Raw genomic sequence first — 16,230 nt, 5'->3', positions numbered from 1 at the left:
TAGTGTCCTTAATTTTAAATTATTTATGCTCATTTATTAATTAGGAGATTGCTTTAGCAGAATACTTGTACGAGTTCTGCATTATTTCTTATCGAAGGTCAGGGATGATGCAAGTCCTGAAGATCTTTTGGACAAACAGTGTAATGGAAAAGCAGTTTTGCTGATGCTTATAACCATGGTTCTGTGCTGCAGTCCGGTCTGTGAAAAGCAAGCTCTGTTTGCTATTTGCCAGTCTGTGAAAGAGAATGGATTAGATCCTCAGCTTGTGAAAAAGGCAAGTATAAAATTCCATTTTATATTTGGGTTATAAATTAAGGTTAGGTTAAAATTGGAACGGTACGAAATGCTTTTGTCAGTATTGAAAGTTGTTAGATTTTGTAAGAGCATGACTGATGTGGGACTTAAATATCTGAATGAATTGGTAGTTATATTTAACAACCTACAGAGAAATAATGACATCATAAAAGGCAATTTCAGTGGTAAATCTTGTATGTTAAAAGCACTGATCTGAAATACAAATAGATTTTTATACGTTGAAGATTGCAGATCTCTTTTTAAAAAATCTTTCTACCCAGTGGAAGTAAAATGAGTTTCCCAATGTGGAAACTATGTAAAATAAATGCAAAGTGTTGGAAGATGGTATGTGTCTTGCGGACTTTTATTTTAGAAGGGTGTACTAAAATTGCTGTTTATACTGCAACCTTTCATGCCAACAGTCTTTTTATCCTTCCTTTCTATTCGTTGCCTCTTGTTTTTGCACACAGTCTCCACCCCACAAAATGTGTACTGGCTGTCCTTTCTTTGCGTACCACCGCATACCGAGTACTTGTAGTTCCTTGATTGCACTCTTTCGAGATACGGCAATACAAATAATAAAAAAAATTGCTTCTGCGAAATAGCAGCTGAGTTATACAGATGTTCATTAAAAGGCTGGGGGATAGATGGACGTGGAGCTGTAGTTTGTCAGTTTGCTGTAGTATCATGTACTCTGCATGCTATTTCTGCAATCTTATTTCATGCACAGGTTTTGAAAAATATATCTGACATTTTTGGCTATAAAAGTATAGAAGACTTCATGACATCACATTTAGACTATTTGGTGATGGAGTGGCTGAAAATAAATGACAGTGGATATAGCCTGTCTGCTTTTCCTTATGTTCTTCTGAACTATACTAGCCTTGAGGAATTCTACAGGTATGTTTGCCATATGAAAGCGTTTATTTAGATTTGTTTACAATTATGATACAGGGCTTCGAATTCCCAAGTGTAGTAATGCATCAGGATTTTGTTGTAAGATAACATTTTGGGAGCTTTTAAAATGTATTCCAAGTGTCTTGTGTATTATATTTATGCTGGTAAGATGTTTTGTATAGTGGTAGCTAAGTAAATAATTACAAGTTTAGTTATACAGTAGAGGAATGGCATTTGCTATATTATGCTTGAGATTTAAAAAAAAAATTCAAGGACGTTCTGGAAATTTATTTACTACATGTAGGTCTTGTTATAAAGTTTTGGTTCCACACCTGGTGATTAGAAGTCAATTTGAAGATGTGAAATCACTTGCCAACAAGATTGAAAAAGACTGGAGGCAGGTTCTAGCAGACTGTTTTCCAAAGATACTTGTGAACATCCTCCCATATTTTGCCTATCAAAGCCACGGAAAGAGTGAAGTAGCAGAGCAAAGAGATACGGCTTCTAAAGTCTACGACATGCTTAAGGATGAAAACTGCTTAGGAAAACAGGTAGCTGTTTTAAATGTGTAAATTGAGTTCTATGGCATTTAATAGACGTGAAAGAAATTTCTATATATTCTGTAAAAGTGTAAACAGTTCAAGTTTTTAGATACAAAATTATTATTTTAATAAAGCCAAACTAGACAAATTTTATCCCAGAGTTTTCAAGTAGCTGTTTAATTAGAACCTTTTAGGCAGACAGTTGATGACCTGAAATATAATTTTTTTCAGGATGTGATAAAAATTTTTTTTTACTATTCATTATACAGCCCTGTGTTTCCGTGTCATACATCTGTTTAAGTCAGCCTTGTTTTCCTCTTACAATATTTTGTTAATGCTTTATGAGGAGCCATCTTTCCCCAGAGGCAGACTCTGTATTCAGAACTTGTAGTAAAATTAAGCATAATTTTTTTTTTTCCAGGTACTGTAAAGTAAGTTTGAAAAAATGGATTTTCTCAGAAGGAAACGAAATGTTAAATTATTTTAGCTAAAATATCTTTTTCTTATTAAAACATTATTTTTCTTCTTCTAGCAAATTGACAATTTATCTCATAATAATTTACCGGAGATTGTGGTTGAACTGTTGATGACCTTTCATGAACTACCTGATACCACAGCAGAAGCAGCAGCTCATCCAAGTAAATACGTAAGGTACGTGTTTGTAGGTTTTCTTAATGCTGAGTGTATTTGTATAATGTTGTGCATTAAAATGTGCTCTTCAGGCATAAGAAGAGGTGGACGAAAGTTGAAAATTAAAGGATTTTGGTGTCATTGGTAATGATGTGTCACAGGCGTGCTTTCTCACGTAGTTATTCCCCAGTATCAGTGAGGAGAACCTCTATAATACTGCAGTTACAGAAAGAACGAACGAGCGGGCAAGAGAATGCTGTTGTACATGGGTGAGCTGGACTATGGCGATGCTAATTTAGATTAGTTCAAACTTGGATGGACTGCCCTCTCTGTAAAATTGATCAGGTTTTAATGTCTAAATTAAAGTGATTCTTCTAAAGGTCTTTAAATATTTAGAAGTCACTGAGAATTGAACTGTTTCTTAACAGTTTTTGTAATGGCAGCTCCTGCCTTCGGTAAGGAGGTTGCTTAAGCAATGGCAAATAAATGAATTCCTAATTAATATCAATATTCTAATGCCATAAATACCTTCATTTTTATGAGCTTTTCAATCTTTGGTGTTGTCCTAAATATATCACTATTTGCACGATTATATCTGGAAATAATTTGCCAGATTTCTGTGTTTAGATACAAACTATTTGGAAAACATTACACTTTCTCAAGTTATTGAAGAAGGTATTTTTATTCTAGAAATACAAAGTTGAAAGAAACCAAAGCATTTCTATGAAAACCTGCCAAAAGTTAAATGGCTGAGGATTTCAGAACTTTATAAGTTCGTTTCAGTGAGTTTATTAACAGACTGTGGTGTCTGCTTGTAACCAAAGTTTTCCTTTCTAAGAAGGGGGATGGTAAGAATAAGAGTGATGAAACTTAATGCTGCTGGTTTATTACTATCATGATGCATTTCTTTTCTTTTTGAGGTCCCAGAAAAGGTGACTTTTTTTATAATGGGGATATTCACGATTACTTTTTTCTCAAACAAATGTTCTCATAAGTACAAAAATACAGAAGCTTTATTCATGACTTACAATTAGATTTTCTTACAAAGTACCTTAGATGAGACAAATGTGTGGGTTTTTAGCAATATGATGTTTCAAAAAATAATAAAAGAATAGTAAGAAAGTACAACTTAGAAAGCTACCATGGAGGGAGAACAGACAGCTAAAAATAAGATATATGTCACTCTGCTTTTGGTGCTTCTTACTTGATGAAAGCAGGAAAGATTTCCTAGGAGTTACTTGTTTATTCAATGAGACTTGTTTTATTTAATACATGGGGTTTGATTTTTGGGAAGGAAAAAAAATATCTCTCTTCTATTCATTTAGGGAACTGGATCCTGCTCCTAATCCTCCTCATTTTCCATCTTATGTGATTAAGGCAACCTTAGACTATATTAGCAACTGTCATAAAAGCAAATTAAAAAGTCTTGTAGCAGTTCTTTCTAAAAGCCCTGTAAGTATGTAATGATGATTTTCTGTATAATATAAAATTTCTTTAATGGGTACATTTTGGTTTAATTGGACATTTTCGTCGTGTATATATGAGGAAAAAATACAACCTTAGAAACCTTTCTGTTCTTTTGTTTACCTTCTAAAACAGGAGAAGTCCTAAGTTCAGGGACACAGTAACCTTACAAAAATTATGTGCTTGAACTATTGCAAGCATTATATAATACATATAAAATAATGTATAAATAGAATTAATTTAAAGGTTGGGTAAATCTGACACAATTTAGATGCAATTTATTTCTTTCTGAAGAATATCCTAAAAATAATTACATTTGGACAGTTTCGTCTAAAAACTATCTATGATTAAGATATTAAAGTTTGCTTCCCCTACTGACTGTGAAATGTTATAGTCTGTGATCAATTTTTAGACATTTGATTTTCAGTTTTTAAAGGCAAATATGAAGGCTTATAAAATTATGCAACCCTTGCAATAAATCATAAACATATTACTGGCTTGCATTCCTTAGAAACATATATTTTCAAAGCTTTTGCTATTTTATTGCATTTTTTGTCAACAACTTACTTTGCCTATCCATAAACAATCTAAAAAAAAGAAAAAAACCTTTTTCTGGACCATGTTTGTCGAAATCTTTTGAGTGTAAAAGTTAATATTGCCAGCCAGTGAAATAAATTGTTTAGAATGTAACACAACCTGCCTAGTATTTTAAGATAATTAGGTTTTTTTAAGTTTACAGTTTTAACAGTTACAGTCTGCATTGATATATTCTATGAAATAATGCATTTTATACATATGAACATAATGGTTTTTATTTGATGTTTCTCCTGTTGGTGAAAACTGCCATAAATGTTTGGTTTTCTGAAAAATGTGCATAGCCTTTCTCATGTGGGAGGAAAAAAAAATAAAAAAGAAAATTAGGAGGTATGGGGCTTATAGTCCTCCTTGGAGAATTGGTTTCTATACAGGTCTTTTGTTTGTTTAAACGGGTAAAAATAATAAAGCCTTTTTGTCCATGTCCTTCAGAAAAAAAAAATATATATCTATCGCTTAAGTTTTTTCTCTATATAAAGCATTTCTGTATTAGCATTATGAATTAGTTTTTTACTCACAGTTTGTTCATTTTTAGGATTCATTCCAGAAAATCCTTCTAGCCCTTTGTAAGCATGCATCAGATGCAAACAACATTTACAAGAAACACAGAGTTCTTATAATTTATCACTTATTCGTTAGTCTGTTACTTAAAGAGATAAAAGATGGTTTAGGAGGAGCATGGGCTTTTGTCCTCAGAGATGTAATTTACACCCTGATTCACCACATCAATAGCAGGTAAATACAATAATTATATCTTGTTCTTCCTGTCTGTGCTCCGTTGTTCTTGTAGCCATACATTTCAGTATCATTAGTAGATGTTAATTCATTTGTAGAAATAATTGAAATTTGCTGAAAGAAAAAATTAAATTGCCTTTCTTTGATAATTTTGGAATTTAAATTTAGAACTCTTACTAAAATTTGGAATGTGTTGTGCTCTCCTTCTATTTAAGTGTTTGCTATACAGCAGAATTTTGTATCTATAATAGGCTATCAAATTGTAGACATAAGAAGCGTTGGGAGATTTTGATGACAGAAAGGGTGTTTGGGAATTTAAAGGGTGTGGGAGTAAAGTCAAATTGTGAAGTTAAGGTAAAGTAAGCACATGCCAAATAAAATGCGCTTATAGAGTTAATAAAGAGTGTTGACATTCACTTTCTCACCAGTAAGTAGCCAACAAAATGAGTGAGAATCAGTACATGTTGTCTTAGCTTGTCTTCAGATGGAGTAAACCGGTACTTCAGGCTTAAGATTTAAATAGATTCTTATCTTTCATAAGGACTAGAGATATTTTCTTACTTGAAGTTTAGCTTTGGATTTCCAAGAAAGTTATTCACCTGAACGTCACAGAATCACAGAATCTTCAGAGTTGGAAGGGACCTCTAGAGATCATCTAGTCCAACTCCCCTGCTAAAGCAGGATTGCCTAGAGCACAGTACTCAGGACTGCATCCAGGCAAGTCTTGAAAATCTCCAGAGAAGGGGACTCCACACCCTCCCTGGGCAGCCTGTTCCAGTGCCCTGTCACCCTCACCATAAAGAAGCTTTTCCGTGTATTTGAACGGAACTTCCTATGTTCCACCTTGTGCCCATTGCCCCTCGTCCTGTCACTGGGAACCATTGAAAAGAGTCTGGCACCATCCTCCTTCAACCCACCCTTTAGATACTTGAATTTAAGTATCAAGTAATTTGTCATTGAATTTAAGTGCAAATTGATTGCTTTGCTTGTTGGGAGCATTCCATGCCCTGAAATATTGAAGAGGGGTGTGGATTTTATGTTAAATGGCCTTATTATGAGACTTATTATTGTGATCAATACTGAACTGGGACGGGGGCAGTTGATGCACTGGAGGGCAAGGCTGCCTTTCAGAGGGACCTCATCTAGTTGTAGGAGCGGGAGAACAGGTACATTGTGAAGTTGAACAAAGACAACCCCGAAGTTGAGGGAAGTAGTCATTCCCTTCTGAGTCTTATGAAGCTCCAGTAGGACCACTGCATCCAGTGTGGAGCCACCCCAGCCAGGACGTGGGATGAGTTGAGTGGAAGACCCCCCAGGGGGATAAGTCAAACTGATCTAATTTCTGTTCTCCAGTTTCTGGATGGGAAGATACCTTGTAGAGAAGGTAAAGCCAGATTTTTCTTAGAAGCGCACAGTGACAGGACAAGAGGTAGCACCCACCAAGTTGCAATATGGGAAATTCTGGTTGAACATAAGGGAAAAGTTTTTCGCAGTGAGAATAGTTAAATACTGGAGCAGGTTGCTCAGAGAGGCTGTTGATTCTCCGTCAAAGGAATGTGTCAGAATTCAGCTCAATGAAACCCTGAGAACCTGATCTGACTTTGAAGCTGACCCTGCTTCAGGCAGAAGCTGGACTAGATAATCCCCAGGTGTCCTCTGTAGCCTAAATTTTTTTTATATTTTTTTAAACTAATGGTTATGTCAGAGAGAGGAGAGTTTAGAGAACATTTTTTCCACTTTCCTCCATTTCTGTCAACAGTGTTCTGGCAAATAATAATCTAAAAGCCTTTTTGGGTTGGTTTTGGTTTTTTTTTTCTTTTTGGAATATATTTTCCTCTAAGCTTTTTACTCCATTTTTTAAAGGAATCAGTCAAATCCTGTGTGTTTTCATTCTCATATGTTTCCTGAGCTAAATCCTTACAGCTGATTGAGTTGATAAATTTTAAAGTTTAGAAGCAATTCCTCCTAAAGTTTATTTACATTTCCCTTTTTCCCCTATTCTTCCCTGTTGTGTAATAGGTTAATACTTGAGACAATGACAATTCGTATTTCTTTAATTTCACTTTTTTGTTTCCTGTGACAGACCTGTTATTATCAGAGACATATCCATGCGCAGCTTTTCACTCTGTTGTGATCTTCTTCATCATGTTTGCCACACAGCGATTACGTGTTGCAATGATGCTCTAGAGAGCCACCTTCATGTTATTGTAGGAACCCTAATACCTCTTGCTGTGGACCAGCCTGAGATTCAGGAACAGGTAGTTTTGAGTTGCTGCTTATTCTGTATCTCTGAGCTTTTTAGTTCATGTTTGCTGTTTAGTTAAAGCTGTATCTATACTCACGTTCAATTTTAATTCCTTTTTTCTGTGGTTTATAGATTTCTATAAAAAATATTATCTGGGATGTAATAGTTTATTTTTTTTAAATAAAAGTGTCTTTACTTTTGGTACTTCTAGTTGGATAAATATTCTGTTACGTATTTAATTCCTACAGCTTTAAACAGTGATTGAGATGTATTTTGTCATAATTGCTGAGATTACTGTATCACTTACTTTCTAATTCTCTATTTACTCAGCCTATAAAAAAAAAATCATATTTCTTAAAGAGCTTTAATGCTGTTGGAATGTCTTTTATGTCTGCTTTGAATCTGCTCCTTTTTCAGCCAAATTTGAAAGAGGTTTAAAACTTTCAGGGTAAGTTGAAGAAGAATTGTTACCGTAGTTGAGTAAAGACACTGAATCAGTGATAACACTAAAGGAAAGAGAGAGAGACCATAGGCATTGCTAAAATAGCAGGTGATGGCAAGCTAATCAGTACAAGCACATCGAGCAGCCAAGCAGTTACCTAGAAAGCTGTGTGGATGTTTTCACAGGAAATACGGTGAAGACCTTTGGAAGGAGAAGGTGTCTAGAAGACAAAGAGGAAATACATGCAAAGAACAGATTTCGGTTGTTCAGCTATGTACTTAAACTTAACAAATTGTCACTAAAAGTAAATCTAGCACATAGGCCTTAAAAGGGAAATGAAGCTGTTTCTGTTGTGTTATAAGCCGCCTTTTCTGTTTGGTAATGATTTGTACGTGCATTCTGCTGGGGGTGGAAATATACTTAGATTCAGAGACTTATAATTAGTAGCCGAAGGTGAGAAGAGTATGCCTGTTGCATTTCAGTCCTCATGACTGCCTTCTGGCTTAATCTGATCCCACAGTACCCTGTGCACCTTCATGTTTGCAATGTAGCCCTACGTTGTCTTCATCTTTGCTGATTCAGCTGAAATAACCTGGCAATCTTCTTAGCTTAATGATCGTGATCAGATTTATAGTATGTCTATGCAAACAGTTGCACATGCACAACGAACTGCAAAGGCAACATGTCAGGGCATCCCTGGGCAGAAACTGTGGGGAGGGCAAAAATTGCTCTGAATTGGAAATGATATCCAATATGAAACCTTCTCAAATCATACTCCTGCAGGGAAGTCCTTCCTCTAGTGGTCACTTTTCAGTTTCTTCTTTTTATTTTTCTTTCAGCATTGAATGGAGACTAGTTAATAATTTTCAGGTAAATAAAAGTCTCCAAATAAAAACCTCATCATTTAGATTGTAGACCCCTCAAAACTGCCTGGATCGAATATCCCAATTGCATTAATTTGTAAGTAAAGAGTAAAAGCAGCTTTTTTGCAAAGCAAGTATGGTACCCCTTTAGCAAACATTTATTCAAGTAGTAGAACTGTTATAAAACAAATTCTGCCAGAGGTCAGTGATTTGGGCAGTAAATTATGATATTTAGACATTTGTCCAGATTTCAAATTACTGACACTTTAGTTAGTAAGAATAGTGAAGTTCTAATATCATCAAAAGGACTGCTTGTGCGCACTGTGTTGCTAAATCAATATTCTAGTGATTGTATTGACCAGTATTTGAAATCAGCTTCATCAAAAGACAGGATCAAACTGCAGCCTGTGATAAGAAAAGCTTGAAAGTCTGTTTGGGAGGGGGAGTATCAAAAACACCTCACCATTTCAGAATATAGCTGTGATTTTCCCATCTCTAAACATTTTATAATTTTTAACACTCTAAATAAGTTATCTTACCATTTTTTTTTTATTCAGGTCTCAATTTAGTGGGACTTGGAGAAATACAAACTTTATAACCTGAATAAGAAATAAGGCTTAAAAATGTTTATCTGTATTTTTTGGTTTTCATTTACTTTTTATGTTCAGGTCCTAGGCTTGTTGAAGTATCTGGTGATAGATAACAAGGATAATGAAAATCTGAATCATGCAATCAAATGCTTAGATCCTTTTCCTGAATATCCTGCTTTTAAAGATTTGCGAGCAGCTCAGCAGAAAATAAAATACAGTGAAGGACCATATTCTCTTTTGGAGGTAATTATATTTTAAAATCTATCTCATGACATAGTGGTTTGTGTAACGTAAACTTTAAAAAGAAAAACAATTTTCTAGCGATAGGTATAGTTGAGAAAGCTTTAAATTAGGCATGTGGATTCTTTTTATTGACAGTTTCAGACACTGAGATATTTGTAGGCCTCCATTCTTATTTTGCTTCTATTAATATCCACATTGTGGACTGCTGAGAGCAGCTTCTTTACTTGAAGCCTTTATTTGTATGCTGTGTGTGCTTAATACAAAGTGTTGTTTTGCAGGAAATTAATCACTTTCTCTCAGTTGGTGTTTGTGATTCACTGCCCTTAACACGACTTGAAGGACTGTATGATTTACGCAAACAATTGGAACAATACAAAGATCAGATGAAGGATCTCCTGAAAAATTTCCAGGGTACTGACCTCTGATTATGTATTTTATTTCTTTTGTATCTGGTTTTAGGTGTGTAGCGATGTAACTAATTTGACACTGGATGTTTTATTTTGTGTCTTGTTTTTTGTATGTTTAACAATGTAACCTTATTATAATTTCACATGCAGAGCAGAATTGCATTTATTATTTAAGCAAAATATGAAGTATCTTTATCAGAGTGTATTATAAATATTATATGAGGTGTTATATGGCAGAGAGGATAAAATGCCCTTCTAGCTTTTGGCATGGGGCACTTGTGATTGTGAATGTCCAGGATAACATATGAGTAAGTTGCTTTATGGCTGCGTAATGAGTTTTCTTGTATATGAATCTCCCTAAATCTTTTAAATGTAATGAAGCTATATTTTATTAATGACTTAACATGTTAGAAAGTAAAGCTCACAGAAGTTTTAAAACGGTAGGATTTAGTTTAGTTGAACCTTGCCACATCCCAGCATTCTGTTTCAGCCCTCAGTCCAGACCCAGTTCCTTCCTATTTTGGTTTTCAGATGCTTGTGCCATTTCACTTTTCTCCTCTATGTGAAGTCTTCATCAGCTTGTGTGCATGGCTGGAAGATAAAAATAGCTGATGTAATTCATTGTAAATAAGTACAAAGTAAAATTTGGGGAAGAACAGTAGTCTGGCGTAAGGCCATGGTGTAAGTGCATTATGTCTCCACATCTCGAATATCATTTACAATTTTAGTCTCAAAATTCTGCTTGAAAAGAGAGTTAGTAAAAGGGCAACAAACTTGTGTGGAACAGCTTTCATCAGAGAAGAGCCTTGGGAGCCTGGAAAAGAGATTGAATAGGAATACGGAGAGGTGTATGAACTGATGAATGGTATGAGGAAGCTGAGTAGGGAGCACTTACCACTTTTATAACAGCACAAGAACAGATTAAATTATCTGGCAGCAGTTATACAAGAGAAACCACATATTTTTTTCAAAGAAAATATATACAGCATGGAACGTACTGCCTCTTGCTGTGGAGATCAGAAGCATAGTGGACTTTAAAAGGAGTTAGACATACCTCACGGAGATCATTAGGTATGAAGCTCTGCTCAGAAATCCCCGATCTGCTGACTGGCGAAGCCTGAGAGGAAGTACTCTTGCTCTGTTGGAGGCAGGCGAGCAAGCTTGATGGGCCTGTTGCCTTGATTTTGCCTTACACTAGAAGTCTATTAAGCACTTAGAGATAACTTTACTAGTAGTGTTATTGTAGGTTTTAAAAAGAAGTAAAAAATCAGTTACTGATAAATATTTTTAGCATACTATAAAACTGTATTCTGAAAGATAACATTAAGAAATAACTACTGCAGTTTGGCCGCATGCGTATTCATTTTTATAAAATGTCAACAAACATAAAGCCTGATTCCAGGTTTCCATCCCAGTCAACAGGGCAGCAGGATATTTTTTTTTAAAGAAAATACTGCTTTTATTTTTTTACATTGGTAAGTCATCATATTTTTTCCTAGACCTTGTTTCTGGAAATGACAAAACAGTTTTGTTTGGAATGTTTATTTAAAAAAAAGACCTCAGGCAGGCATCAGATATGTAAGGAAATATCCATCTCAAAAGTTTATAATTTGGCAAAGTTAATTAGGCAACTGAAAGCTAGTCAAATTCTGTGAAATTCCTGGTAGAAAACCTTATGTTGAGATATTCCTTGGATTCCAGTTTAGAACAGAATGATGATATTAGATTAAGCGCTGTCATTGGAGTCACATAGTACGATTACACTGTTTTAAATAACATTCTTACACTAACTTATGCTAATATTTCATGTATTTAATTATAATTTCTACATCAAAACACTGAAAATAGTAACAGTGTATTCTAGTTTTGGGGATTCTTTGGCATGGTCAAATGGATAGACATTTTTTCAAGACTTGATGAATAAGAAAAATGAATACATTTTTAATGTACTGTTTAGTACCAGCTTGCTTTAACATTAATAATGCATGTTCACATTACTAAAGCAGTATTTTCTTCTAATGTCTTCACATTACAAATACACAATGACATTTTGGGTTGTTTTTTTTTCTTTCTGAATGACAGAAAAGCCTGAAGATTCTGTAGTAGTGAAGTTGGTGGTGAGCTTACTGCAGCTGTCCAAGATGGCAGTTAACCGCAGAGGTGAAAAAGCAGTGCTGGGTAAGTTAATTAGTCCCACAGGCGTCCTGGGGCTGTCATTGCAAACCCCAGGTCGGAACCTTTGCCATGCTCAGTGTTACTTCCGACTGCTATTTGCATTTCCTGCCAGAGGGAGCCATCAGGAATGTTAAAATGAGGGATACATCTTCTTTTCAGTCACTGTATTTTACGGCTTTGGCTAATAACTTGTCATCAGTTTAGACCCTGGTCTCTTCTTTAGAGTCATCTGCTGTTACATGCATCACTTTATTAGGTTGCAAAATAGTAAGAAAAATCAAAGAGAACTTATCTGAAAATTTGAAAGGTATGCCTTAGTGGAAATTAAAATATTTGTTCTCCATCTTAAAGCCTCTTCTGTATTATTAAAATTATTCTCGCCATTTACATTGAGCGCCTGATTAATGTTTGATCCAAAGCTAAAATCCAGATCTTCTCTTCCCCAAATGGGGAGTAACTCCGTGAAGGTGATGTTTACTGAAATCAGCTGTCTAAACTAGACAGAAACATGAGTAATGAGCACATTTGCCTTAATATATTTTTCGTCTAAAAGACTAATAATTACAAACACTGAGCAATTGAAGCTCACATTGACTTCAGTATGATACCTCCTTCAGCACCTCTGTAAGTTTCAGCCTTTTCTGCATTGTGTTTCCATAGATAATTTGTTAAATTTAGTTCAAAACACAACCTGTATATCTCAGTCTGTTCTTTATTTGCTCTGGTGGTTAAAACAACATTGCAGAAAATTGAAACACATGTGCCCAGTATGAAGGAAAGAGCAGGGAAATAGATTTGGGGTTCTTTCTGACAAACATTAACATCCTTTTATTAAAACTATTTTCAAGGTCCATTTTGTTCTTTTGTTTCTTGTATGTAGTCATGTGTTTTTTATAAAATATTTTTTCTGGAAAGCAAATGAGGAACACATCGATACATCCTTTTATCTAAAATGTAGTTTAATTTCTACTGAGTTTACAGGCCACTGTTTGTGCCCGCAGGCCACTGTTTGTGTTTATCGTACCCTTAGGGAATGCAAATGAGCGTTTCTTAGTGGCTGTGGTTCTGACCTTTTGCACTTACCTGTTTCTGACACAAGCAAAAAGAAAATCCATATCTAATTTAAACTGCAAAATCAAGAGCCATAGGCAGCGGAAAAAATTGAGTTAGAAAGCATAACTGTATTATTTATGAGTCTAAAGCTGCAAGATTTGTGTACATGTAATTTTAATCATAAAGCTTCTCAAGTGATTATTTTTAAATGTTTACAGCTTTTTACCCCATAATAATCTCAGTTCTAAAAGTAGTTTATATTAATTGTAACTTTTTAGTTTGAGACCTTGTTTTAGTGCGATAAGACTATAAAATTGCCTGCATTTGCAGAGGCTGTTGGAGGTTGCTTGGGAGAAATAGGTCCCATGGATTTCTCCACCATAGCTCTTCAGCGTGCTGAAAATGCACTGGATTCTAAAGCAGTGGACTTACTTGAAGATAGAAAACTTCAGTGGGTCTTCATAATGTTAACTCAAATAAATACTGCTTTAACAGATAATTGGTGAGTATACTTATTTATTTAATTTAATTAGTTCAAAGCTTAATACGAGCCATTAAGTTGTACGTTGTTCAAATCACCTGAGTAACATTTTCGAAGTGTTATTAACACCTGTTAATGTCCAACCGTTACTTATCTTATACTCAGATTACTTATCCAGTCAAGCTTACATGTTGCCTAGAAATTCTCTAGTTGGACTGGAGCCAGAGAATCTCTTCTGTGCTGTGGAGGATAGCAGTGCTGTGGAGTAAATACCGAGGCTTTGCTTTATAACAAAATATGCAATGGCATATCCTAGTCCAAAATTTTCTGATTCGACGCACGTGTTATTAGATGGTGGAATTATTTGTCCTGCGTTAAGGTGATTTTGAAAATAAAACATCTGAATGAAATGAATAATAACACTGTTGTATATGTTATTCTTTCAGTATTGATGTTAGAGCTGCTGCTGTTTCCTGTTTGAAAAACATATTAGCCACCAAGTCTGGCAGTGAATTTTGGGAAGTTTATAAAAATAAAGCTGATCCCATGTTAATCTATCTACAGCCCTTCAGAACGTCTAGGAAAAAGGTATTTCTTCTGATAGTTAATATTTCATATGTTTTAGTCTGTGCAGATTGCAGTGTGCTTTTTTAAATGCCGTAGAATTTGTTTATATTTACAATACATATATTTTCCTTCTAGTTTTTTGTAGTACCTGCTAATGATACGGAAGCTCCTTTAGAAACTTTGGATGACACAAACCTGTGGATTCCTCTGGGAGAAAGTCACGAGACTTGGATCAAGCACCTGACTAGTTCAATACTGGACAGTGGAGGTGTGCAAAATGAAGTTCTCCAGTTAATGAAGCCACTATGTGAGGTGAGCTAAATTATACATATGTATATATGCATATGTATGTGCGCTGTGGTGCACAAAAGTATATGATTACTCATCTTGATAGCAAATAGTAATTTCTGCTATTAAGTTACTACTTTTTCTTAACAGTAATTCAGATCCTTCGTAGTCAGATATTGCAGATACCAATAAAATACACTCTTGAAATACAAGAGAGATAATTGTAAACATAGATGAACTTTATATGACTACTGTAACTGAATGCCAGCATAGCCCTATTGAGTGGTTTACGTTTTTCATATTACGTGTTCTTTCTCAAGCATTGCATGTTTGTTTGAGTAGTTGTCAGTTTGGTTATAACCTGAGAAAGAAAGGCTTTTGGTTGTTTTTCTTAGCAGCTGCTGTGCATGATTGTTTTCTAGGTGAAAACAGACTTGTGTCAAACTTTGCTTCCATACCTGATTCATGATATCCTCCTTCATGACCCAGATGAATCTTGGAGAAATCTTTTGTCAGTTCATATCCAGAAGTTTTTTACAGCCTGTTGCAGATTTGCCTCCTCTAGTAGATCTACTACACCTCCAAATTCTGATTCAGGTAATGTCACAATATTTTTGTTTCAGCTGAAAGATTCTGGTTGTGAAAAAATTATCTTCTGACATCAAACGTATGATGCACACTTGTAGGCAGACAGAATTTTAGAAGCTTCTGCCCAATTGTTTGATCTTTTTCAGTGGAGGTATACCATTAATTTTGAAGCTGTTCATTGACAGCACCCAAGTAGTTTCTTCTATATAGCTTCTTTCCTTATTCACAAGTGGATAATGTTTATTACTTGCTGAATTTAGATATGATCCAATGTTGTCTGTGGCAAGGCTGAATCTTGGACTGTCTCTTAAAATGACTAATTGGCAGTTAAATTCCTCTCTTACTCAAACAAGAGTGATTAGAGGCAGTTTTCACCTGGATTTTCCCTTTGGAAGAAAGACTAACCCTTGCTGTAGCTTCTGCCTCATGTTCATAATGGTCTTCCTATACATTCAAAAAACCTGTTCCATTCCAGCAGGATGAAAGGAAGTTGTAACCGAAAGAACTGCAGCAGATTATGAGCAATGCAGTAAAGTTTCACTAAAAACAAAGTATCTTCTAATCAAGCTGGCTGGTGTCCTTTCCAATGAGATTGTGGTTGAAGTTAGCATAAATCTGTGTAAACAATAAGATCTTTGTTATCAGACTATGTGAATGGTACATGCACTTATTTTTCAAGAGCTGAAATAATGTATTTCTTTTATTGGTGCATGTCACTTACTTAACACAAATAACAGCAACTTCAGGTTAATACTTTTTTGTGCAGTAGCTACTCTGCTATGTCTTCCAACTCCCTTCTTCAGTGACAAATCACCAAAGGAATGAGTCTGTACCATGTCTTGCAGTCTATTTACAGGCAAGCCATGCAAGCTTCAGGTTGCCAGAGAGGTAAAGGAACACTTAGTGTTGCAGTTTCTGCTAAGAGTGCTGTAAACAAGCCTAATGATAGTAGGAGTATTTTAAGGTACATTTCATAGATGCTGGCTAGCCTGGCCAGAAAGACTGGAGCAGTATTCTTTCACGTTTTTGAAGTCAGGTAACAAGCTGTTCCCACGGTCCAGATATTTTTATTATTGTTCTACTTCGTGAGATAGAAAAGGATTAACAATTTCCTATTTCCTTCCTGTAAGCA

At 35.2% G+C, this 16,230-nt stretch overlaps 1 protein-coding gene across 4 annotated transcripts in view; it reads left to right on the top strand.

Moving 5' to 3' along the window:
- ATM (ATM serine/threonine kinase) overlaps positions 1-16,230 on the top strand; it is an 80,009-nt gene that overhangs the window by 32,372 nt on the left and 31,407 nt on the right. For all 4 annotated transcript variants that reach the window (XM_074570119.1, XM_074570091.1, XM_074570101.1 and 1 more), the window contains exons 24-37: positions 98-274; positions 1,025-1,194; positions 1,496-1,742; positions 2,266-2,384; positions 3,689-3,815; positions 4,957-5,156; positions 7,240-7,414; positions 9,375-9,539; positions 9,818-9,950; positions 12,029-12,124; positions 13,505-13,676; positions 14,102-14,243; positions 14,358-14,534; positions 14,933-15,107. In XM_074570119.1, coding sequence (XP_074426220.1) covers positions 98-274; positions 1,025-1,194; positions 1,496-1,742; positions 2,266-2,384; positions 3,689-3,815; positions 4,957-5,156; positions 7,240-7,414; positions 9,375-9,539; positions 9,818-9,950; positions 12,029-12,124; positions 13,505-13,676; positions 14,102-14,243; positions 14,358-14,534; positions 14,933-15,107 — 2,275 coding nt within the window. The remainder of the gene's footprint in view (positions 1-97; positions 275-1,024; positions 1,195-1,495; positions 1,743-2,265; positions 2,385-3,688; positions 3,816-4,956; positions 5,157-7,239; positions 7,415-9,374; positions 9,540-9,817; positions 9,951-12,028; positions 12,125-13,504; positions 13,677-14,101; positions 14,244-14,357; positions 14,535-14,932; positions 15,108-16,230) is intronic.

This window comes from Larus michahellis, chromosome 1, assembly GCF_964199755.1.
Source record: "Larus michahellis chromosome 1, bLarMic1.1, whole genome shotgun sequence".
Classification (NCBI taxonomy): Eukaryota; Metazoa; Chordata; class Aves; order Charadriiformes; family Laridae; genus Larus; species Larus michahellis.
This window is presented reverse-complemented; position numbering and strand designations above follow the sequence as displayed.